The 26,937-nt window shown below is 35.6% G+C and overlaps 1 protein-coding gene across 4 annotated transcripts in view; it reads right to left on the bottom strand.

The window, feature by feature from the left end:
- Positions 1-3,615: 3,615 nt before the first annotated feature.
- The window catches only part of NADK2 (NAD kinase 2, mitochondrial), a 42,385-nt gene continuing 19,063 nt past the window's right edge, over positions 3,616-26,937 (bottom strand). For 3 of the 4 annotated variants that reach the window (XM_040630497.1, XM_008692635.2, XM_008692633.2), the window contains exons 5-13: positions 25,269-25,352; positions 23,753-23,889; positions 20,870-20,948; positions 18,032-18,097; positions 16,603-16,698; positions 10,149-10,204; positions 9,970-10,023; positions 7,709-7,832; positions 3,616-5,635 (exon numbers count right to left, since the gene is read on the bottom strand). In XM_040630497.1, the coding sequence (XP_040486431.1) occupies positions 5,497-5,635; positions 7,709-7,832; positions 9,970-10,023; positions 10,149-10,204; positions 16,603-16,698; positions 18,032-18,097; positions 20,870-20,948; positions 23,753-23,889; positions 25,269-25,352 (835 nt within the window). In that variant the 3' untranslated portion in view covers positions 3,616-5,496. The remainder of the gene's footprint in view (positions 5,636-7,708; positions 7,833-9,969; positions 10,024-10,148; positions 10,205-16,602; positions 16,699-18,031; positions 18,098-20,869; positions 20,949-23,752; positions 23,890-25,268; positions 25,353-26,937) is intronic. The other variant, XM_040630498.1, reaches the window with a different exon arrangement.

Genomic DNA, 26,937 nt, shown 5'->3' with positions numbered 1-26,937 from the left:
TTTTTTTTCTTTCACAATTTTCTCCTAGTTATGGCCTTTTCTTTTCCACTTAAATAAGTTCCTTTAATATATCTCCTTAGGCTGATTTAGTGATGAAGAATTCCTTTAATTTTTGTCTGAAAAACTTTCCAATTCTGAATGATAATCTTGCTAGATAGAGTGCCCTTGGTTGGACGTTTTATTTTTCTTTTCATCACTTAACATATCTTACCACTTCCTTCTGGCCTGCAAAATTTTTGCTGAAGAGTCAGCTCATAATCTTATGGGGGTGCATAACTAGTTGAGTTTTTCTCTTGCTCAAGATTCTCTCTTTCTCTTTAGTTTTCCACAACCATGTCTTCCAGATGCTGGTAGTACTTCTGCATAATCTAATCTGCCGTTGATTCCCTCTAGTGTATTTTTGTTATTCTTCAGGTCTAATTGGTTCTTTTTTATATTTTCTATATATTTGTTGAAGTTTTGTGTTTCTTCCAAGTTTGGTAAGTATCTTGATGACCATTACTTTGAACTCTTTATCAGTAGGTTACTTATCTCTGGTTCATTTAATTCTTTTTGATTGTCTTGTTCTTTAGTTTGAAATACATTCCTGTCTCCTCATTTTGCCTGACTCTCTGTGTTTCTGTATATTTGGTAGATCAGGTATGTCTCCCAGTCTTGAAGGAGTGGCCTTATGTAGAAGGTGTCCTGTGGGACTCAGAAGTGGAATCCACCCTTATACCAGAACCAGGCACTCCAGGGTTGTACATGTGGGGTGTGTGCACTCTCCTGTTGTGGCTAGGGCACAACTGCTATGAACATGCTGCTGGGTAGAGCTGACCCCCAGCTCAGCCCGCTGCAGCACCCAGGTGCAGTTCCTGTAGATGCAGTGGTAGGCTGGGCTGCTCTCCCAGGGGAGGAGCCACTCTGGGGAGAGAGGAGCATTGGATCAGACCAAGGCCACCCACTGGGTGCAGTGGCACGGGAGCTGTTTGGAGGGGCACCTGCTGGAGCAGGCTGGTTAGATGGATCAGGTCTGCAAGGGAACGCCAGGGCAGGACAAGGCAAGCAGTACTAGCTAGGTAGAGCCAGAAATGGTGCCTACCACCACTAGACCAGCTAGGTCCTTTGTCTAAGATTAATTGTATATAATATACAATACAATAAATAATTATGATTTATTTCTGAGTTTTCTGTGCTGTTCCATTGATCTATGTGTCTGTTTTTGTGCCAGTACCATACTGTTTTGATTACTACAGCTTTGTAATATAACTTGAGTCTCAAATTGTGATACTTGCAGTTTTGTTTCTCCTTTTCAAGATTGCTTTGGCTATTTGGGGTCTTTTGTGGTTCCATACAAATTTTAGGACAGTTTGTCTAGTTCTATGAAAAATGCTGCTTGTATTTTGATAGAGATTGCATTAAATCTGCAGATTGCTTTGGATAGTATAGACATTTTACCAGTATTTGTTCTTCCAATCCATGAGCATGGAATGTCTTTCCATTTCTTTATGTCATCTTTCATCAGCATTTTATAGTTTTCAGAGCACAGGTCCTTTACCTCCTTAGTTTATTCCTAGGTATTTTATTATTTTTGGTGCAATTGTAAATGGAATGGTCTTAATTTCTCTTTCTGCTGCTTCGTTATTTGTGTACAGAAATGGAACACATTTCTGTATATTGATTTTATATCCTGTGACTACTGAATTCATCTATCAGTTCTAATAGTTTTTTGGTGGAGTCTAGGATTTTCTATATATAGTATTATGTCATCTGCAAATAGTAAAAGTTTTACTTCTTCCTTGTGGATCTGGATGTCTTCTATTTCTTTCTCTTGTGTGATGGCTGTGGCTAGGATTTCCAGTACTGTGTTGAATTAAGGTGGTGAGGGTGGTGTGAGTTTTTATCATGAATGGACATTATACTTTGTCAAGTGCTTTTTCTGCATCTGTTGAAATGAGCATATCATTTTTATCCTTTTATTGTGATCAGTCGTGTTAATTAATTTGTGAATATTGAGCCACCCTGGCACCATGGGTGTAAATCCCACTTGATCATGACTTTTTTCATTGTATTGCCTGTCAGTTTACTATTATTTTGTTGAGGATTTTTGCATCTGTGTTCATCAGGTATTGGCCTGTAAATCTCTAGCCAGACTTCTCAAAAAACAAAAACAAAAAAATCACAGATGAGAGAGGAGAAATGACAACCAACTTTTTTGTGCTGTATCTAGTTTTGGTATCACAGAATGAATTTAGAAGTTTTCCTTCCTATTTCTTGAATAGTTTGAGAATAGGTATTAACTCTTCTTATTAAATGTTTGGTAGAATTCACCTATGAAGCCATCTGGCCCTGGACTTTTGTTGGGAATTTTCTATTCCTGATTCAATTTCATTACTGGTAATTGGTCTGTTCAAATTTTCTATTTCTTTCTGCTTCAGTTTTAGTAGGTTTTATGTGTCTAGGAATTTATCCATTTCTTCTACGTTGTCCAATGTGTTGGCATGTAATTTTTCATAATATTCTCTTACAATTGTATTTCTGTGGTGTTGGTTATTTCTCCTCTCTCATCTGTGATTTTTTTGTTTTTGTTTTTGTTTTTTGAGGAGTCTGGCTAGAGATTTATCAATTTTGTTGATCTTTCCAAAGAACTAGGTCCTGGTTTCATTGATTTTTTTTTTTTTTTTTTTTTTTTTTAGTTTCTATATCATTTTTTTTTTTTTTTAAGATTTTATTTATTCGACAGAGAGAGAGACAGCCAGCGAGAGAGGGAACACAAGCAGGGGGAGTGGGAGAGGAAGAAGCAGGCTCATAGCAGAAGAGCCTGATGTGGGGCTCGATCCCGGAACGCTGGGATCACGCCCTGAGCCGAAGGCAGACGCTTAACGACTGAGCCACCCAGGCGCCCCTCTATATCATTTATTTATTTCTGCTCTGATTTTTGTTATTATTTCCTTCCTTCTGCTGGTTTTGGGTTTTGTTTGTTCTTTTTCTAGCTCCTTTAAGTGTAAGGTTAGGGTGTTTGAGCTTTTTCCTGCTTCTTGAAGTAGACCTGTATTGCTATAAATTTCCCTTAGAATTGCTTTTGCTGCATCCCAAAGATTTCTTGGTTGACCCATTCATTGTTTTAGTAGCATGTTATTTAACCCTGTATTTATGGTCTTTCAGATTTTTTTTCTTGTGATTTCTAATTTCATTGAATTGTGGTTAGAAAAGATGCATGGTAGGATTTCAGTCTTTTTTAATTTGTTGAGACTTGTTTTGTGAGAATGTTCCATGTGCATCAAGTGATTCTTTGATACAAAATTTGTTAACTGATTCTAATGATTTTATATTCTTTTGATACTTAAAAGTGAAATGAATGGAAATTCTTTATACTTGAAGGCTAGTAAAACATTTAATATGATTGGGGCTATGAATATAAATACATGTGAAGCATCAAAAATAGTAAGCTTTGCTTTGCTTATACAATAAGTAAGTAAGTCCTAGTTCTGTGTGAAATATTAGCAATGAATGAAGTCAGCAGGGCACAGCAGTGGAAAAGACCTGAAACATAACATTTTAGGAGAATCTCGTTTTCTAATAATGATGCTGTAAGAGTTAAGGAAACAAATGTAGTTAAAAAAAAAAAAGATAACACTAGTTTAATTATGTTTATTCACAAATAGTTGCCATCAAAAGGTTAACTCATTCATAAAAACATTTCTTCTGTTGTAATATCCTTTGCCTCTTCTCTCTTCCAAATAAATCCCCACCACATAGCAGAAATGTTAAAAGTTATACTGCAAAGGGAGAAAATTATATTTTAAACCTTTAAAATATGGCTTATGAAAAATTCTACAGAGCATGTTGCCTATTAATATGTTACATATTAACAAATGAATGGTACCATTTTGGACAATCAGATTTGCTCGATATAAAGATGGAGCTGGAATTTTTGTTAAGAAGGTATTTAAACCTCTTAAGAGTTTTTGTAAAGAACTGAAATCCCATACTATAAAGTGTTATCTTCAATCATTTTAAATCAAGCCAGAAACTAGATCCAGCTGGGAAAACATTTTTTTTTTTTTTTAAATGCATCATGTAAACACTGCTCTGAGGGTCTGTGCAGATACTCTTAGAAAAGAAAAACAGATTCTTGTTCTGGATATACATCAAAACCTAGGTTACCTTTGTATAACATTTAAAATTTGACAAGAACATGTTAAATGTTGGCAAAACTAATAGCACAATTATACATTCTAGCTTTCACAGATTTGAGCTCACAGGGCTCCAGTTCTATTAGGAAAGAGTCTTTCATTCATCGTGTATACCCAGCATCTGACACAGTACATAGCACAAGGTACGTGTTCAATAAATATTTCCATGTTGAATATAATTTTTTAACAGCAAATGAAAAAAAGATACAACTCTGAATAATGGCATGAGAATACCAGTTGTCTCATGATGCAATAGGTGCTTTTTGTAAAAATTCTAGGATTACTTATAAGTAGATCAAGAATTAGATAATCTCCTCTCAAACTAAAGGAACTCTCATGGTGGGGGTACAGGGAGCTAATGTGTGAAACATGGAATATTAGCTAGGTGAAAACTACCATGATATTAAAAGTAAGGCAGTTCCAAAATTAATGTTTTACATATTTATTAAAGAATCATTTTCCGACAATGCTCCTAATACTATATGGTAAAACCTTTGACAAATATTTTCAAATTCCTCATGTCTAATCAGCTCATCCTTTTAGTCTTTGATTCCATGTTAGAGTTTTAAACATGGAAGAAATCTATTAAGACTCAAAAGCATTCAAAAAAACAAAAACAAAAAAACCTATGACCTAAAATAGCTATCGGATAATAATTTGTAACAGTATCATGATTTTGTCCAGATATACTTTATTTCACCCAGCACTGTCAAAATTAACCTGAAAGTCAATTATTAAATGAAAACATGGATAATTTCAAAAATGATTGAACTTAAATCAATAAAGAGCCATAATATTGTACTCTGAAATTAGAAAATTCTAAGCGTATATAAAAAACACATTTACCTACTTCAATTAGGTCAATGTCAGGATTTATCAAAATTCTCCATCAAAATTTTTTAAAAATCTTGATTTTTAGGTACTATAAAAAATATACACTAACCAAATGATATGTGTTTGGTCTGACCAATTCCGCAGTTAGGAAAGGGAAGGAAAAAAAAACTTGTACATTTAATCCTTTATTTGAGCCTACCTCTCTGAAAAGATATCAGTACTCTTGGATACCAACTATAAACGATATAGAAATTCCACTGGTATCAATTCTAATCAGTTTAGTCCATCCATTTTCTAACACAGTGAACGATCTTTTCTACCCGAATCCAAAGGAAGAACAATGCAGATCTCACTTTCTTGGTCACCTTTGAAGCCCGGGGCCAGCCAGTCTTGATAATAACCAAAGATGTAGCTTTATGAGTGGTAGTCTGTTTCTGCAGTGGAAGCATTTTCCCAGTAATCAAAATTTGTCATCTGAGGAAATCTTTCATTGTTCTAGAAGCACAGTTCGAAGCTCATCTTCTTTATTGATCATCATTGAAGCAATTGCTCCATCATTAAACTCAAAAGAAGTACCTCCATCCACAACCATGCAGGCATCCCAACAACGAGAACGAACACACACCCTGAGCAGAAAGAAACAGCTCATTAAATGTTAAGTTTTCTTAACCTTGAATTATGGTTTCTTTGAAACCCTTAATTTTTATTGAAACTGGCAGCATTTGGCCTTGATTTTTAAAAATCAAGTTGTTCTTTGATTTGAGAGAGTAACTATGTAAATATGTGTACATTACCAAAATCTAATGTTCAGGATAGCTCCATTCACCCAAACAGTTATGAGAGAACAAGTTCAGATTTGATGGAACTCACAGGCTTTTTCATATGAAAAAATGTTATTACTATTACAATACTGAACAAGAATGTGACCATTTTCAGATAGCTTTTACTTAAGTATAACACACGAAGAGGCACAGATCTGTAGTGTACAGCTCAACGAACACATCTGGGTACTCATTCGTCACCCAAATCAGGAGTCAAATGTTCCCCAGTGGCCCCCTCACTGCCACTGGCCCCGCTCTTTCGTACACACGCACTATCCTAATGTCAGTCACCATAGTAGTAATAGCTCTGTTTGTTCTTAAACGTTATATAAATGGAAGAATAGGTCAGCTGTGTCTAGCTTTCCTTTGCTTAATAATATACTTGTGAAAGTTATCCATGGTTATTACCGGTAGTAGTAGTACGTTCATTTTCATTGCTGTATGAAAACACTTCCATTGTATGAAAATACCAAAATGGATGGTTCCCTTCTATTCACTGACACCTGCGTTTTTGCTATGGTAAGTAGTGCTGCTATGTATATTCTTGAACATCTTTTGTTGCAGACATTTGTGTATATACATTGCTGTTGGACATGCACCTAAGAGTGGAACTGCTGGCTCACTGCGTGTGCTAGATTCAGCTTTGGTAGGTAACCGCCAAACAACTTTCCAAACTACTCCTAACAATATGTAGCTTGCAGTTACTCCCACCTTACAACAGCTAGCATCTCAGCTCTTCTGGCGAGTGTATATGGTAGCAGAATATGTAGTTTTAATTTGCATTTCCCACATGAATAATAAGGCCAAGGGTCTTTTTTATACACTTAACCATTTGGATACCTTCTTCTGTGAAATGCCTGTCCAAAACTTTGGCAGTTTTTCTACTAAGCTGCCTTTTCTTATGGAGTTTGTAGGAATTTTTATAATATTCGGGACAGAAGTCCATTGTTGGATATAGGTACTGCAAATATCTCACTCCGTGGCTTGCCTTTTTTTCCCTTAATGTTGTCTTGATTAACAGAAGTTCTTAATTCTGATATAGTTCAATTTGTCAATCTTTTGTTAAGTGCTTTTTAGGACATGTTTAAGAAATATCGTCCAACTGCCAAAGTCATGAAGCTTATTCTGTTTAAATAAGCAAAAATTTAAATGTCTTTGTCATCTCACCTAAACTGAGTATAGATTTATTGAGTAATCAAAATTAACTCTCAAATGAGTAAAATGAGTTTCCTTGAGTGTTTTTCCTAGAAAAAAATCAACAGTATTTTCAAAAAAGAATTATGTACACTATATAAGCAGGAATTCAAAATTAAACCATTCCTTGCCTGCCATGAGACAGATGACATTTTTTTCAGTTTTTTTGGTTCAGAAAATTGGACAATCTTTACAAAATAAATTATATATTTTTTTATATCCACCCTTCCAAAAAAATCAAATCTGATAGATATGGGAAAGGGGGGGTCACTTTTAGGGAAAAGGTGACAGAAATGAGTCGTTTACTGCTATACAACTGAGGTTTTATATGAATATTTATCCTGCTTTTATCCCATAGCATATGAAAAAAAGTTGGTTTCCAGTTTTAAGTGATAATTTGATCTTCTTGTGTCTTAATATATTCAAACAACAAATCCACATCACCTACTTAAATAATTATGCCCCTTCTAGTCACTTACAGTTTCTCTAAAGTGGTACAGTATGTTAGAACGGAAAATACCATTCTCACCAGGGTACAGCATGACACCTCATTAGTTCCACGAGTTCTATACCTTTCCTACCAGATTAAGTTTGAGTGCATTTCATCAAACTGCATACTTTAAAACCAAGACTCCTTTATAATTACATGAAAGCACAGTCACAAGTCAGCCTTTGGAAGCTTACTTTGAGGTGAAGCAACGCTGACGACTGCTGGAGAAAACTCTGTTTGCTATTGGTTCTCGAATACTGAAAAGTATTTTTGGTTCTTCTGGACTGTAGAGCAGCGATTCATTATATTCATTTGTTACTATACAGGAAAAAAGTATTAGCGCATTCAATGAAAGATGGTCACTTCTGAGAAGTGCAAAATGAAAAACGAACACGAGCCTATCCCCAACTTAAAAGCAACTCTGTTCCAAAGGTCTGTTTGGCATCAAGTTTCTTGGAACTCACAACGCATTCCATTAAAAACAAAAACAAAAAAACTTATGATGATTAGGTTCCAAGATTAGGCCATCAAAGCCTGTATCAATCACAATATAGCAGAAATAGACATACGGGGGGTGGGCTACAAAACCAGTAATTAAACAGAAGGAAGAAACTAGTATCTTGAGGCATTCAAACGGAACTTGAGCTCCAACAGTCTCCCTTCCAAAATACCATGTCCAAGTGTTCATAAGTTAATTGTCTTGATATAAAATGCAGTCTTAAGCAATGACAGGCAATATGCTTTGCTTTCTCTTATGAAACTGCGATTACTCAAGATATTTTTAGAAATCTTTGAGTCCTGTTTCTCATAACCAAGAGGCATATAAAAGTTGATAGGAAAGCACAAATTGGTTAAAAACAACTGTACAAAGAAATCAGGCTTGTAAGAATGTTCAGTTGAACACCATATATTAAAACAAATCATGAGACTGTCAGATAATCTAGCTTATTTACCAAAATTTCACTTAAATTATTTGGCTCTTTGAAAAAAAAAATCTAATTCACTCTCAAAAATAAAAATTTGCTTCTCTGGGAATACACACACACACAATGTGCTAATTCCAGGGGCACCTAGCTGGCTCAAGCAAATACATGTGATTCTTGATCTCGGGGTCGTGAGTTTCAGCCCCATGTTGGGCACAGAGAGAACTTTAAAAAAAAAAAAAAAAGTGCTAGCTCTGAAAGTAGTAGTTCCAAAAATGTCTGTAACAGTGACTGCACCCTGGCATTCACTATTGCTTCTAAGGACAGTCAAAGGAGTAACATTCATTCAATAAAGCAGAAAAATCACTGTATTTTATATATTTTATATAAAACCTTAAGTTTACATGCCTGGTATAAATTTCAGTTGTTCTATATAATTATGTTTTAAGTTAAATTATATAATGAATCAATTACTATAAATACCTAATTTTCCTTTCTTTGACACAGATTTCATGTTAATCTTTTTAGTCTCCAATTGAGAGAGGGAGAAAGTCCATTTTAGAGAGCTGAAAAGGACTTCAGAGATTGAGTCCTGTTTTCAAACTATTAAAGGACCCCAACAAAGGAAGTCTTACTGGAAATACAAAATCTACACATAAATGAACTGACACGGTTATACATGTAAGTAGATGCACTATGAAAAAGTTTGGATTTTTTAAAAAATAATTGAGCTTGAAATCTTAGGATATTCTTCAATTAACAGAGACAGAAAGGAAAGCTTTAGTGTGAAGTCTGTACAAAAATGTTCCTGACAGATGAGATGGGACTTTGGTGAGTTAATTTCATATGCAAATCAAAGAAATGTGTTTTCCAATTTAGGAATTAAAATATTTAGAAAAAAAAATTTAAGAATGAAGTTGAAGAATCCCTATGAATTCATTACCAATCTACTTCAACATCCTCATTTTACAGTCCAGGAAGTAGAGGAATGGAATCAGTCTTGCTCATATTTTTAGTAAGTGACTGGTCTGGGATTGGAGCCCAGGTCTTCAAACTCCCTGATCAGTAGTATTCTTTCCCAATAGGGCCAGTTATCTATCTCAAGGAAACCCTGAAGCAACTGGGCAGGAGTAGGCAGTCGAAAGTTAAAAAGAATATTTTAGTGGATGTGAAGATAAGCATTCACAGCTCAGTGAATTCCATTTCATTCAGAGGCTATTAATGGCATACTGAGTTTAGGTAAGCATTTCCTATTTGCCAGATCTGTATTTTTCTTTATTTTCCTATCCCCCAGGAAATGTTTGTAGTTAACACTGCTTTGACATAAAGGTTATATTTCATAGTTCACAAAAATATATAAAAAGTCCAGCTCTAAATGTATTATTGCTTAAATATACATAAAGGGATATTAAGAGCCTGTTTGAGTCAAAAAAGTACTATGCTTTGCTAATTAGACAAGTAAACTTCACAATAACGTCCTCAAGATGAATGCAGAACTTAGCTGTTAGTAATTATGATTATTAGTCACTGACCTTTCTCTACCAATTCTCTGTTCAATGGAAGACTTAAATTTCCTTGTCGTTTTGCTATTGAAAAAGGAAAGGGGGAAATATCTTGATTAAATATTTTGCGTCATTTATAGCTAACATATAATAAAATATATACATTATATAGCATATAATTGTAACATAATAGCTATTTTGGTACTCACCAATATTTAAAACATCCTCCACAGCCTGAGTCGCAACCCTGTTAATATTGAATGACCTAGAAACAAACATCACATAAGTTCTTTACTTCTAAAAACATACTAAAAATGAAAAAGGAATTACCTACTTAATATACAAAAAACTCTTAGAATTATCAAGAAAAAAACAACCAAAAGACAATAGCCACTTCAGCCAGTTTTACAAAGTGGGCAAAGTACACAAACAGGGCAAAGTACACAAACAGTTTACAGGCCTATATGAAAAAGTGTTCAATTTTACTCCTACTTAAGGAAATACAAATTAAAGACTAATGATATATTGGCATTGGTATCAAAAAAACATTCTCATACACTGATGGGAGTATGGAAGTTGCAGTTGGAGGGCAATTCTGCACTATTAAAATTTAAAGTGAACATATTCTCCAATCTACTAATTTATCCTAAAATATACTTATATTTATAATACACAAAGACATGTACAAGGAAATTTACTGAAACATTGTTTATAATAGCAAAACAACTCATATTCACAGGAAGCAGGTTAAATATATTACTATGTAGATGTTAAAAAGAATAAAATAGAACTGGATATGCTGATAGATAATGGAGATGTTACGGTAAAACCCAAAGGCATTATGTAGTATAAACAAACAGGAAAGTCATATATACCTCATATACATATGGCTGTGCCTGGAGATTAGTATTAGAGATATGAAATGAAAGACTCGCTTTTCATTTGATACCTTTTTGTACTAAAACAGAAAAGATGAGAAATCTTTACTACTGTGTGATGCCTTGCTTAACGACTTAACAAACATCGACACAGACATGAATCACTTAAAAGTAGCTCTGTCCTTAGGTCTACAAAGATGGTTATGGAATGTGTGTGTGTGTGTGTGTGTGTTTTCACTCTTTCCAGTGATTCAGAATTCTGCTGCTGCCTTACAGCTCTTCTCACATGTCCTCAGATAATGACCCACACACACTCAACATAATTCAGTGACTCTTAACCTTTCTGAGGAGGGGGAGTAATCGGTACACTTGCATACCCTAACCTATACCTTTCACATTTTGAGAAATGTGGTGACATTTTGGGCATTCTTTTAATAAAACAGATACACAAATTTTTATATTAAAAATTTAGGGTCATTCACACACCATATCCCTATGCTAAAAAAATCCCAAATCCAGCCATTGCCTATTCTATTCTTCACCATTATCTACTCTCCAATTTCATAGTGCAACCACACCAAGCCCATTCCTGCCTCTGTACCTTTGCTCATGCTTACTATGTGGCATGAAGCAAAATACTTTTAAGGGTCCTGACTCATTGTTTAGTATGAGGTTTGCAATACCTATCTCATTAGAATTACTGCCACGCACTGCAAGGCCAGGCATCTGCGGCACCACCTGGCTCATGGCAAGAACCCAATACTGAATGAAAATATCAAGTGAGGGGCGCCTGGGTGGCTTAGGCGTTGAGTGTCTGCCTTTGGCTCAGGGCGTGATCCCAGAGTCCTGGGATCGAGCCCCACATCAGGCTCCTCTGCTGGGAGCCTGCTTCTTCCTCTCCCACTCCCCCTGCCTGTGTTCCCTCTCTCGCTGGCTGTCTCTCTCTCCATCAAATAAATAAATAAAATCTTTAAAAAAAAGAAAATCAAGTGAAAGAGATGTGCATGAGTTATATTTTAATTCTTCTGAATAGTCACATTATTGGAAGATACTGTTTTACAACTCTAAATTAAAAGTCACATAAAATGAGCTATGTTTATTAGGGTTCCATTGAATTAAAATATTGAAGTTAAGACTTAAGAGAACAAAAGTCTCATACGACTTGATCTAATAGCCCTAGAGCTAGGACTTATTCGGGATACCACAAGACAACCCAAACTAAGTCCTCTGACTTGGGAGTTAAAATAAGAGGAATTTCCTATGGTTGCAACCTGGATCTCAGCCAGTTCACTGTCCCTTTAGGAGTGGTTTATATTCTACGTCAAAGACAAACTATATGCCTACGATGGTATTGGCACATGATGACTTGTTTCTTAGGTCTACAACCTTCAGCATTTTGACCGTTCCCACTTGAAATCACACATGACTTCCACTAAAGACAATCCCACTGAAAGACATATTAAATCCCCTATCTTAAGCTAGCAAAGCTTTCTCTCTTCACTTAAGAACACTCACCCTTAAGTTGGCTAAGACAGAACGTATGGAGGAGGGGGACTGGCAACAGTCCTAAAAACTAACAGAAATATATGTGATTGAACTCTGTAGTACTTCTCCCAGTGAATGTAGCTAATTCTACACTAGGAAGAGGACAGAAATAACAATGAGACAATTCAGAGACAACTTGCTATGCAACATAACCCTTACCTCCTCTGTCCTGTGGAGGAATTTTTAGAAATGCAAAATGGGATACCTAATCCCCAGACTCTCTGCATGCGTGTGTGTGTGTGTGTGTGTGTGTGTACACACACGTGTGGGGGGGGGGAGTGTGTGAGGAGGTGGGGGGATGGAGGGTGTGGAGGGGTGTGTGTGCATAATCAGGCTATCTTCTCCATCCTTTCCTGGCATAAAGCCATGTGACTGAGTTCTAGCTACAGGAATGAAGTCATGCACAACACGTCTAAGCGTGTGTCCCATAAGCCTCCCACAGGTGATCCTCCAGGCTTTTCCTCCTTCTGTGGCTTGATGTATATAAGTAGAGGGACTTCAGGAGTTACGTTTAAAAGATGGTTGAGCCACATGTTGGAAGGAGCCTGGATCCCTGAGTCACCACTTAGAGCTCCACCTCCCAGGGAGGACCCTACTTGGACTTTATAAGAACAAGAAATAAACTTCTATTGTGTTAAGTCACTGAGATTGGGAGTTTATCAGTTACAATAACTATCTTATCCAAAGTTATACATGTCCACATTTCATATTCAAAGCAAGGACTGAGAGGTCACGTAGGAAAATTTCTCTCTCTCTGGATCAAGAATTAAAAGAGTAAAAGAAATAGGCTATTCTGTTCCTTTCTTTCCAGTGATTCCTGAGGTCTACAGTTGAGAGCTAAGTCCAGAACTTAAATCCTGTCTTCAACCATTTATTAGCCACATGGCTTTAGGAAACTGCTGAGACTTGTGAATAATGTTCTATTAATAAAAATAAAATCATTTACTTCCAGAGTATTTTTGAAAATTTAAATAATATATGTAAGCTCAAGACAAAGAAGCAGCTTAGAAATGGTAGTTTGACAAAGTTATTAATGTACAGAAATGTATAGCTTTCCCTCAGCCCTTCTGGCCCCCAGGCTTCTCTTCACTCCCCCCATTTTCTAAAGAGAAAAAGAACAAAAGACGAATGGGAAATGCAATCACAGCAAACGAACGGTCAGTAATGGGCGGGAGTAAGGCAGAAGATGTTAGAAGCAAGCAAGCTACGTAGGGCTGAACAGAGAAGAAAGAGGCTGAGTGACTGAGGTGGCAGGGACAGGATATAGTTAGGGACAGAGATTTCTAGACCACAACATCGGAGACAACAGGAGACTTTAATAAGCAACATAGAAAAGACTGAAATCCTAATCTAAGCCATACTTACTCATGTCCAACATCAACACAGGACTCAGCTCTAAGGTGTGTGGCAGTGGAGGGCAGGACTACTTCACAAGCCTAATGGCTCTTACTCTTTATGCTCTTCTTACTACTAAAAGGTGAAAACTAAAACTATCAAAATCACACAGACATTGACACACACCCCAATGCAAAAGTCAAAGCTGATTCACTGCCTTTAAGCATAACCACTATTTCACTAAGATTAGCAAGTTTACCTTGATAATTCTGCAATACAACCTAGTGACACATCTTTGAACTGTAGGAATTCTATAGACAGCTCCCCCTCTGCATTTACAAAGCTGGCAGTCAAAAAGGCCTTGGTTTTGTAGTCAAGCACACCTGTGCTTGTACCCAGTTTCTGACACTAGTTGTGACCTCACCCTAATTATTTATCCTTGCAAAGCCTCAATTTCTACCTTTATAAAACAGGGATACAACTACTTTCTTGCAAGATTTCTGTAAGAATATTGTCAAAGTATAAAAAGCACCTAGCACAGTGTACTCAAAGTAGCAGGGGCTAAGTAACTGATAGCTTGTATTATAACGCATAAAACAGAGCCTACAGACTCACAGGTCGGAAGATAAAGTAATCTTATTTTATCTGTTCCATTTCCCCTCACTTTGCAGAAAAGGAAACTTGTACAAGATCACAGAGCTAGTTGGTGGTTTCGCCAGGGCTCTAACTTCCTGGCTAGTACTCTTTTCAGTTATACCACTTTGCCCACTTTCGGGAGGGGGGGGGATCAGACTACTAGGAAAAGAGAAATATCTAGGAAACCATTTCTGATTCTCAATAGTTTTCAACAAGTAACACATCACGGTGAGCAGAACAGATGTTATGATGAATTAAAGCAGTTAACTGTAATGTTTTCATTTTATGAGAGGGCTACACAATAATTTTATAACATTTTAGATTAAATTTATTTTTTCAAACAACTATTGTTTAAAGTCACTTTAGAAATGTAGTTCTCATTGGCCCTCAAGAAAATGAGATATTATCCAATCTTTAAATAATACTTTTCATTTTTCTCCAAAGGTTCATTTATTTGACAAAGATGAGGATTTTTTTTAAAAGATGTGAAGTTATAGAGTACTTATGAATGTGATGTCTGAAAATTAATTCAAAATACTATGAGACAAAAGGAGACAGTAGGGGAACAAAGGAAAAGGTTGGGCATGTGCTGATAATCACTGAAACTGCCTAATGGGTATATGGATATTGATGATACTATTTTGTCTAATCTTACATATAAATGTTTCCACAATAAAAAGTTTTAAAAAGTTATACTGAAAAAGTATTACTCCATTTTAAACTACCCAAACTTAAAATCACAGTTTAATAAGTACTGTTTTCCACTGTATTTGTGAGCATGCATTTATTTAAAAATAAATTGAGTGAATATATATTAGGTCATGCTATACACACAAAAAATTGAGGAAAAAAAAAAAAAACCCACACACAAAACCATGAGTCACCATCCCAAATGCCTCAAGTTGCTTGAACCAGCCGGGTGTCAGCCAGTTAGAGAACTGATAATGTGGTAAGTGATGTAACAGTGCTATGAGGAAAAAGTGCGAGGGATGCACCGAAAGGGTTCGTTATGCTGATGAAAAGAACGAGATCCTAGTAAGGATTTCCTACACAGAATGACATTTGAAGACTGGATTTTTCAGCCAGGGGATGGAAAGTGGAGAATGTTCAGGCATTCAACCCAGGAAGAAGATGCACTGAGCAAAAACAAAAAGCCCAGAGAGAACGTGTTGTGCTGAGAATTTCAAGTAGCCTGCAGTGTCCCAGCGTGCTGGTGGGTGAGGGTAGGGCAGCAATAGGCTGGGAAGGTTCCTTAGGTCACATTTAAAGGGTCTTACACACAGACTGAGTAATCTGAACATAGTCAGAAGTAAATGAAACTTTTACAGCACAGAAGGCATATAGCCAAATTTATCTACATTTTAGAAATATTACGCTGTTGGCAGTTTGGATGACAGCCTGAAGAATAAAGGGTGAGGCACAAAGAATATTCACCACAAAGCTGGAGGCCTGGACCAGAGAAATAGCAGGAGGAATTGAAAGAAAGGGGCAAGGACTTCGGAAGTGTGACTGGCAGGATTCAGAGACTGGTATGTGTAAAGGGGAGAACAGGGAGACTCAAAAGTAAGAGCAACGATTGGGGGAGTAAGGTTTTTTTCCTCTAGAGCATGAACTCAGGGTAACAGTGATCCTATTAAGCCATACAGGGATCACAGGGAGAAAAACTGAAGATAATAAATTTAGTTTTGAATGTGTTGAATTTGAAGGTCTATTAACACACTCTTTGGTAGGTAATTTTCAGATAGGAGTTTGTGCTCAGGAGACAAGAGAGCTCCGGATGAAAGTCTGGGAGGCATCTGCATGTGTATAACCAAGAAGCAGCAGCAATTACCCAGAGAGAGGTGAGAGCGTAAACAAGATACAGGAGCCCAAGTTATCTCCAGTTAGGCCTTTGCCGCAAACACCTCCGGGGCATTTGCTCTTGTGTTACAGAACTTGTTTTCATTTCTTCATGATTATTTAAAGTATTTTTCATTAAAAAAACATATATAATCCCCTAAAACATTCCTCATTTTCTTCTTTCTCTTTACAAACTTAGTGCAATAGGCTAGATAATGACCAAATCCAGGCTACCGCTCTAATCTACAGTCAAGGCAGGACTTCTGGACCCAACTGATGAGTAAAGCAGAAAGTGAGCCAACCAACATACCACCACCAGGCTACCTCTTGCATATCAGAGGCTTTAGATAAACCGACGTGCAGCCTCGAGTAAATTACATTACTTAAAATATTTCACAAAAGTCAATAAGCAACATCCCAAGCTACTCACCAGGCCTTTGATCCTGTTCCAGTACACAAATTGAGCCCTGAACTCTTCTGTTTTTCCCATGGACCATCATCAACTGAAATCTCATAGTAGGAAGCCCTATGAATTGAGAATATAACACTGGATTTGCTGAACTTATGGCTCACAGTAAATAAGACAAACATCATTTCTTCAGAACTAATGAAATCTAAGTGGGCCAGCTAGACTTAGACATACCTGACTTAGTAGGCACGCATACCATGATGCTAATACCAATACTGAGTAAGTGAAAAAGTTTAAAAAAAAAAAAATCTGCATATCTCCATCCCTCTGATTCATATGCTCCTTTCTATCAATATTTCAACATTTCAAACGAGGGCTGCTTGTAAATTTTTACCTACCATAGCTTCTACCGTTTTTACGGAATCTAACACACACAGAGCCTTATTTCAGAATTCAAAAAGAAAATACCATTCTTAATGTGAGTTTCATTCTTGGTAGCTAGCTAGTCCTCGGTAGCTCCAAGTCTGTATCTAACCCCTCAAGTTGCCAGAAGTTTCTGCTCAACTTGTGTTTAAGTTACATACTGATGTGCCTTTTGAATTTATAGTAAGCTAAGAGAGATAAAGTTCTAAAGAAAATTCTCAACTAGTACTGCATCAGTGGACAAAACTAGGAATAAAACTCGAATTATGATTTCTTTAAAAATTTCTATTTCTTAGAGTATTTCATAAATATGAAATCAAATGGATTTTCTGACACCAGCAAAAGTGACACTTCTTTAACTGCATGAATATATAAATTTGCAGTTATTAAAAAAAAAACTCTTGAATCATGTAAAAGCCTATTTTGTAAAACTATATCTTAAAATAATGGTGTCATTGATCAACACTGGGTTATTTTTGTCCAGCAAATAAAAAAGTTAAATTCTTAATATAGCTTTTCCAATAATGACAATTATTAGACATGCTTGCAAACACTAACACTCAATGGATAATTTATCTCTTAACCCTCAATTCTCCTGCCAAACTCAATCTGTAAAGGTTTTACATGGCACAACTTCTTTTCATGTTTTCTCTGAAGTCACCATTCTTCAGAAAAGATAGCAGACTCTCATATTCACATTTAATCTATTTCATAGCTTTGTTATGTCTTCCTACAAAATTAGGAATTTTAGGCAATTAGGAGCCTATTACATTCAGACAAGCCAGTCAACTCTATAGGAATGGCTGCTATTATGCCAGAATCACATAGAAACAAATGAGATTAGAGGTAAGTGGGGATAGAAGAGAAACAGGTGGAGAGGAAGAAAAGTATAGTCAGGTAAGGGGTGTTGAGCCCAAAATGATGAGCAAATTTAGTGTCATTCTCACATGCAGGTTTATCAAGATTAGTCAACTCGGAATTTTTGTTTCAGGGAAATTATTTCTTTTAAGGCAGCAATAAAACTCACAGTCCCTTTAGAGTGGGTATACTTCTTCTTAAAGTGTCCACTGCTACAGCCCAAGAATAAGACATTCTAGGTTAGAATAGAAAACAAAAAAAAATTGGGCTTTTAAAATGTTCTTAAATCTAAGAACATTATAAATGAGGCAGGAATAATATTGCTGCACTTCATATTTTCCAAGCAAAGCTCTTAAGTTTCCAGGGCACAGTGAAGCCTCAATATAGGACCTGGAGTCAGAAGTACTGGGTATACATGACAGTTCTGATGCTAACTAATGATAGGACCATGGGCAAGTTATGTGAACTCTCCCAGTCACTTTTTCACGGATACATACAACTACCTTTCTCACAGGGTTGCTCTGAGCGTGCAATGTGGTAATACACACAGTATACACAAAGCCTGACACAGAGCAGCCATCAAGTATTCATTTCCTTTCTGCCTAAGGAGTCCTTGAAAATAAGTTCTAATACCTCCTGTAGTGAAAACTTTCTCAATAGCATCAGAAGCGAACCCACTGCTGTCCTCATCTTAGTAAGGATATAAGGGGAGGCTCAACACAAAAAGCAGCAGCATCAGACATTATTTGGAGATAAACTAACCAAATCACTGCTGCCACAGAAAAAAAAAAATCAGTCTATAATCTAGTGGGACTTCACTGAATTCCCAGAAGTCTGTCAGTTGATCCCAGTTTTCCTCCTTTTTAAGTTATTTGATTTTTAGTAAGTACAAATTACAAAGCAACACTAGTAGAAGCTCTTGGAAGTTATAACCTTTAAAATACACAAACGATAACATAAGCCATTAAATGGCTTCTCTAGAATCAGCATAAACTCAATAACTTTTTTACCTTTGTCATCTATTTTATTATTTTTTATTCAAGTTTAATTAACCTACAGTGTTGTATTAGTTTCAGGTATACAATATAGTAACTCAACAACTGTATCCGTTCCTCAGCCCTTATCAAGATAAGTATTACTCTTAATCCCCTCTATTCACCTAACCTCCTTTCCCCTCTGGCAACTACCAATTTGTTCTCTGTATTTAAGTCTGCTTTTTTCTCTTCTTTCTATTTGTTTGTTTTGTTTCTTAAAATCCACAATTGAGTGAAATCACAAGGTAATTGTCTTTGACTTATTTCACTTAGTAGAATGCCCTCTAGGTCTACCTATGTTGTTGTAAATGGCAAGATTTCATTTGTCATCTAATGCAGACATTCTCCAATTTCATTGAAAGTTGTTGCTCTCTGCCTTATGTTTTTAGTAATCATGATTAATCACTAATTAGAATTACATTTCCTGCCTCCCCTATCACAAAGTATCCATTATTCATTTCCATATTGCTTCAAACTTGATATAGAGCAAAAGAAAACAGTTTTATGTATAGCATGGGTCTTATTACTATGTTAAAATAAGTATATTTACACTTTATGTTCTTTAAAGAATATATTTTTATTTGATTTCTTCAAAGAATTTTACTTTTAATTACTTTTTAAAATTATGTATTTTATCACCCTTCAAAAAAATAAGATGTTATTTACTACCTTTATTTACCTTGACATCCCTAGTGACTTGCATATAGCACGTAGCAGGTACACCATACATTTTACTGAATAAATTTAAAATTACATTAATCAAAATAATTACGACTGATAAAGATTGTTCAAAGCATTCTACTGAATCAGGCTTTGTTCTTTTCAGTACTGAGTTAGTCATTGGGTAAAACACAGATATCTTTTTTAATTAAGACAAATACTTCCCACCATAATTAAACTTCTTATGAAAAGACAGATCAACAAACAGAATTTCAGAATATATGGGACTCTCAGTAAACTAGCGAAACAACTACATGACCTTCAAAGGGTCACACAGTTCTGAGAGCAGCAAAGTGGGACAGAGACTCATCTCTAGTTTTCCACCCCTAATTTACTTATATCTACAAAAATGAGAAGGCAAGTTCTAAATGACAACCAGGAGTTAAAAAAACATTACATTATGGCAGTCATTTTATAACTGGTAATATCACATGAAAGTTTTGAAAAAAAAAATTCTGCTGACCATTTAAGGCTAAATTATATTCAACACCCACAAAACAGATTTCCTCAGTAATAAAACCATATTATACTTTTATACTCCTAATGAAGAACTTTATTAACCTTAGTTTTTGCTAATAATGGTTACAAATCTTAAACTGCCCATACACTCGGCTTATGATGTAGTAGTATTTCTGCCAAAAATTGTTTAGTCTGAATCTTATGCAGAGAAAAAAAAATCATACAAATCTAAAACAAGGGATATTCTGCAAAGCAACTGGCTTAGACTATTCAAAAATATTAATATCAGGAATGACAAAACAGGGGTGGGACTAAGGAATGATTCTTAATTCTAAAGGGCCGTAATGGCAAAATGCAATGCATAATCCTTAACTGGATCCTGGATAAAAATAAGCAAACAAATCAGCCTTAAGGAACCTTATTAAGATAATTAGTTGGGAAGTTTTAATATGGACTGTCTATAAAAGTTTTATAACTGCAAATGTATGCCTAGTATATTATTCTCTTAAACATTTATAAAGTACCTATATGATAGATTAGGCTCTGTAGTAACAGAACCTGAATAACTTTGTTTAACCTGGGGTTTCAAACTTTTTTGCTCATAGAACCTTCTTTCCTCTTAACATGTATTATAAATGTGTGAGAAGGTTTTGGAAATATTTCATTAAATAATTCACTTCTATCCCTTATACCATATTAATTATTCACAATTCTTAGGTTGTAGAAATCAAATAAATATCTAAAAAATACTAAAACATTACATTCCAAACTCAAGCACACAGGTTTAAAAGTACCTGGATGACAGACTCTCCCCAATGAAGACTTCATTTAGTGCCCTCACTGGCAAAAGCTGGGGTCCTGAAGCCTCAGGTCCTGTAGGTAATGAAAAGAAAAACAACTTGTTTAAGTTTTAGAAATATTAGGATTTAAATTTTATAAAACATTAAAATATTCATACTTTTGTTTCAATAGAATCCATACTTTAACATTAACACAGAAGTTAAATCTCATATTTAGAGTATTCATAATGAACCTCAAAATCACCTAACATATCGGCAATGAAGCCTCTCTTTCTCCCCAAAATAAACCTTCTTTTTTTTTTTTTTTTAAGATTTTATTTATTTATTCGACAGAGATAGAGACAGCCTGCGAGAGAGGGAACACCAGCAGGGGGAGTGGGAGAGGAAGAAGCAGGCTCCTAGCAGAGGAGCCTGATGTGGGGCTTGATCCCAGAACGCTGGGATCACGCCCTAAGCTGAAGGCAGATGCCCAACCGCTGTGCCACCCAGGCGCCCCAACCTTAATTCTTCTTGAAACAATTTTTGAAGAGTGGTGAAATAAGACTTATCCATCTCATAAGATTCTTGTTGTCACACTTAATTTTTCTCTGCAAGCTTCAGATGTGGAAATAATCAAGTACTTCCACAGGAGCCACTTTGGATTTAAGCAGCAAATTACATGCATGGCTCATATTGGAAACCAAATCTGTTATCTACTGGAGATCAGATTTTTTTTTCCTCCTCAAACAGAAAACCTTAGAGTGTTTTTAGCAAGAGTAGCACTGGAGGAACACTGCCACATCTAGTTACTAGTTTATGTGATGAAAATTTTAATAATAAACCAACCCTATCTTCCCTTCAAAGTATACAGGTAATAAAAATGTATTCCTAACTTGTACACAAATACAGTCCAGTAAAGGATTTTTTTTTTAATCTGAAAAGTTAAAAAAAAAAAAAAAACTATGAGAGACTATGGACTCTGGGAAACAAACTGAGGGCTTCGGGGGCGGGGGGTGGTGGTGGGAGAGAATGGGATAGGCCGGTGACGGGTATTAAGGAGGGCACGTATTGCATGGTGCACTGGGCGTTATACACAAGTAATGAGTCATGGAACTTTACATCAAAAACCAGGGATGTACTGTATGGTGACTAACATCACATAATAAAAAATTATTATTAAAAAAATAAATTTAAAAAAATTAAAAAAAAAAACCTGAAAACTAAAACTTTTTTTCTCTGTAATCTTTTGTTCTAAATTAGAAAGCTAAATCAGGGATCAAACATGGTGGCATATTTATTAATCTCAAAACCTACTCCTCTATTCCAAAATTCCAAATGGTAGCTTCCTAAGAAATGTTTCCTACAAACCTGATGAGAATTTAATTAGAAAAAATGAGAAATACACCTTGGAATCTTCCTAGATTTTTTCCTCACAAAATAAAGCTATCAAACAACAAAAAACACTCACAAAAAAGCCCTCTACAGTAGTCCCTGGACAAAGTAAATGTCATACAATTGTTACTAACAAAAATATTATAATAAGCAGAGTGATTTCCAGTGTTACTACTGAGAAATCAAACTAGTTTGAGTCCAGATTCTTCATATATAAAATAATCGCCACCACTACTTCCTCTCTGGAAGCTTACAGCAACTTTATTTTATCCCTAGTATTCTGACATAGCTTGGTATAAAATCTTTTATCATTAGTTACGCTAAGTATTTGTGAGTCCTTTCAATTCCAAGAATGGTACCTAAGTTTTGAGAAATCTCTTTGAATTATTTTTTTGAACATTTTCTCTTTTCTACAAATACCCTTAATTAGATATGTACATCCTGGATGTTACTTAATAACTACGTGATTTTGTTTGTATATATATTACCTTAGTTTGTAAAACTAAATAAACAGTAAATCTGAGACAGGAATCTGAGCAATGAATCTCTGAATACCGATCTAGAGCTTTCTTATAAAGCCGCTGGAATTCAAAGCCAAATCTCGAACATCTCCGATGATAGCAATAACTTCTTTTGGCTAGGGATAAAGTAAGATTTCCAACTAAAAATTTAGAATCTTTAAAACATGACACGAACACATAGTTTAAGAAAAGCCCAACCTATAAAGCTATAAATCACCATGAAAAACTCTGAAAATAATGAGACAAGACAGAGACAAAGCAGATATGTAAAGGTAGCTTTTCCTGATAAGTTGAACCAAGAAATGAAACACAGGAGGAAAAAATTATCTTTTTATACAGTCCACAGGTAGTCAGTAAGATCTCTTGGGGTCTTCCTGTATCATGAAAGTCTTAAAATTACTGGAAAAGGTGGGAAAAATGGCTTAAGACTTCACCTTAAGACTTATTAAAAAAAACGAACATATATCACCTTAAACTACTACTCTCTTAGCAGCTTACAGAGATGTCTGAAACACAAATCTAAAGGCTGCAATTCAAAATTTCCCAACAAAAAGGTTTTAATCAACAACTATAACACTGGTAGATATATTTAAATATGATTATACAAATGTATAATTATTAAGAAATCTTCTACAGATTAGGTCATTTCTACTGCTCTCTTTTTTGACATTTCAAAGATTAAAGCCAAGAATCTTTCCTTAAATATCAACTATTTTCTTAGACATTTTATAATTCTTTCATAATCAACAAGTTTTCAAACCCATCCTAGAAAATATTTCTTCTGGAAATACACTTATTTCTTATTTCTGTATCTAGTCATATTACATTTTACACCTGAAGTAGTTCGCTGTATTTTCTTAAATGTGGTCAGTGGCACTAAAATCCCCAAATAAGTTAATTATAAATTATTACTTCTAGAAATTAGAAATCAAAGGAACAAGAAGTTAAATATTGCCCAAACACGTCTAATTCCCAATCTACCTACTTTCATCATGAACTCTTTCAATGTTGAAGGCTCTACTGTGTTGATTCAAACTTAGCTGCTGTTCGTGAAGGTCCACAGGAACAGGGTTTATGCCAGTCCCTTCAAGGTACAACCTGATTCGCTGCCTCCATAACCACCTTAGAAGAGTGAAGGAAAAGCAGATATGTTAAGATAAAATAAACTTAGCATTAAAATTTCACCAAATTAAAAAATTCATATTAAAAACTTCGTTATTCCATGAACAAATTATACCAAAACACCTAACACCCACAGGTTCCTCCTCAAAGACAAATCCAGAGATTTAGTTGTCTTTTCAAAAATAATAGAAATATCTAATGTATTTGTACAAAATCTCCCACATAACTTGAATTAAAGTCAAATTCTTTATCAAGTGTCCATTAAATTTAAGATACTGAGTAAGACAGAGTTAGTTGTATTTTGCTCATACGAGAGCATAACATGCAAAAACAAAACAAACACTCTGAAATTAAAACAATATTATGTTAAGGTGGTTAGACAAAACTCCCTCTCCTGGAGTTCTATAATGATGATTTTTTTACAATAAAAAAGAAATCAATGACAAATTTTATAACATTTAACATTACACCTAAAACTTAAATGACATTTTTGATAGAAGGAAAAAAATTGGGTATCATTGATTTTAAAACCAAAAACTGATATATCAAAAAGCCAGTGGGGCAGATTCTGCTAGATTAGTATATAAAAATACACTCCCACTTGGTAGCTATAAACTGGTCATTTGTAGAGGTGCCAAACTTCTGAAATGATCAGAAACTACAATCATTACTAATGATTCCAGAAATCAATAAGATTTAATACAATTTCACACACACACACACACACACACACACAGAAAAGCTTTCTCAAACTAAAAAATCTGGTCCAAGTTAGGAAATAAAAAGTCGTCCAACTTGGCTCTCTCTACTATAATCACCAACCCCATCTCAGCTCCTCCCTCCACTCTTCTCTTTTCAGGATAGTCTGACCACTGAACAAATTAAGTGAAAGAAATATGACAAAACAGCCCCCTACTAAAGAAACACTTAAATATGTAAAATAAAGAGACTGGGAACCTCAGAACGGTGGAGTAAACCCAACCCTCGGGCATTCTGGATGGGAGAGGAGGATATAAATATAAAATCTCAGAACGTGAACGCTTATTTTTGGCCAATAGTTTCAACTAGCTTTCTACCAAACTGCTAAGAACATGTAACAACGTTAAGAAAATAGAAACATGGCCTCTATCTCACTGATGGAGAATACCCCTCTACTTGCATTTGGGTTACAGGCCAAGTGGCATTTGTCAGGGTTTCTCTACACAGTTCCAGTTGGACTAGAAGAAAGGTAGAGGTGTGTGTGACTCAGCTAATAACAGTAGCCATAAAAAGTAATACATAACTATGCACTAAGCCAAATATTCTCTAACTTGTTCTATACAATAGCATTTCTAATGGCACATAAAGGTATTTATAAAACGACCGTAAGAAATTCCTACCTGAACTCACCACGATAGAACTTCTGTAAGGCTTCTGGGAAGGAATGTGTATATCGAACAGGAAGACATAAATGACCCTCGGACCTTTACGAGATTTGTAGTGGTGTAAAGGGAAGAAAAAGGAAAAAAGAAAAAAATTAATGCAAAAGGTATCACTAAACTACAAAAGCCAGACATGAAATTTTGTAAATTTCTGTTTTATACTTCATTTTTTTTTTTGCCACAAAATTTTCTGTACTTTCAGTAAGACAAAAAACCAAATAGAAATAGTGGTTTTATACCCAGCTTCAATGCCATAAAACACACTACTAAAGTTTCCACAACACAGTGAAACTAAACAGCACACGTGCCACCGATTGATTACCCTACAAAATTACCTAAAGGTATAGTGGTGTTTGCACCCTACCTTTAAATTATTTAACATAAACTTTGGGCAAGTCACTTTAGCATCAGCTTTCGCATCTCTAAAAGGGTGATAAAACCACTAATCTCAAAAGGTTATTGTGACGAATCACACTATATGTGAAAGTGAACCATAAATCCCTTTTAAATATCATTTAAGATATTCTAAGTCATAAAGAGAAATCATAAAGCTAATCCAATCCTATCATTTATTCAAAAAATATATAAGGGTGAACTGCCTTCAGGGAGTTAAGGGCTTGACATAGAAGACAAATTTTTTTTTTAATTGCAAATTAAAAAGTGTTAACATTGCCTAAAGCTGATACAGGAAGATGAGAGAACGTGGCACCTAACATGAGGAAATGTGTCCAGAAAGCTCAATCATCATCATTTACATGATGCTTTGATCTTGAAGGAAAGGTTAAGAGGAGACTTGGCAAAACAAACTCTTAATAACTGTACATTAACTTATAAGCATGAAGAACAGAAAAAAAGTCTTTTACCAAGTTGTGACAGGTCAATTTCTTTATCTGTGAGGATCAACACTGAAATTAAGACTAGGCCCTAAGTTTTTTAATTTTTATATTCACTGCAACACTTTTACATGGTGCTAAGTATATAGAGGGTATCAACAGTCATTTGATAGAACAATACCTGCTAGGGTCCACTACAGGTCTACAACACCGAGAGAGAACAATCTCTCATGAGATTATAGGCAGAGCCCAGCCAGGGCTGTTAGCACCGGAAGGCTTAACTTGGCCTGGAGGATTCACTTTCAATGTGGCTCACTCACAAGGCTGCCAAATTGGTGCGAGCAATTGGCAACAGGCCTCAATTCTTCCCCATGAGAGCTTCTCCACAGGGCTGCTTGAGTATCCTCACGTCATGCTAGCTGACTTACCCCAGAACGAGCAATCCAACAGACTAATACAAAAGCTGTAATACCATTTATGACCCGGCCTTGGAATCCACACACTGTCATACCATATTCCACGGGTCACACAGGCCAACCCTGACGGAATACAGAAGCAGGGAGAGAACCACATAAAGGAGTGAATGCTAGGCAGCTACCCTGGAGGCTAGCTACCACATGCCTTCTATCCCATTTTAATTACGAAGCATTCAAATGTCATAATTATTTACTGGGCTCAATAAACTGAACGCAGAATACAGACAAGACACACCGAAGTTTTATATTTAATTTAGATGAGTCCATGTAAGTGAACCATCTTAGAAGGGTATCCTCCAGCCCAAGTCCAGCCTTCAG

This window comes from Ursus maritimus, unplaced genomic scaffold (genome assembly GCF_017311325.1).
Source record: "Ursus maritimus isolate PB19 unplaced genomic scaffold, ASM1731132v1 scaffold_15, whole genome shotgun sequence".
NCBI classification, from domain to species: Eukaryota; Metazoa; Chordata; class Mammalia; order Carnivora; family Ursidae; genus Ursus; species Ursus maritimus.
The sequence above is the reverse complement of the archived record's forward strand: the minus strand, read 5'-3'. Positions and strand labels throughout refer to the sequence as shown.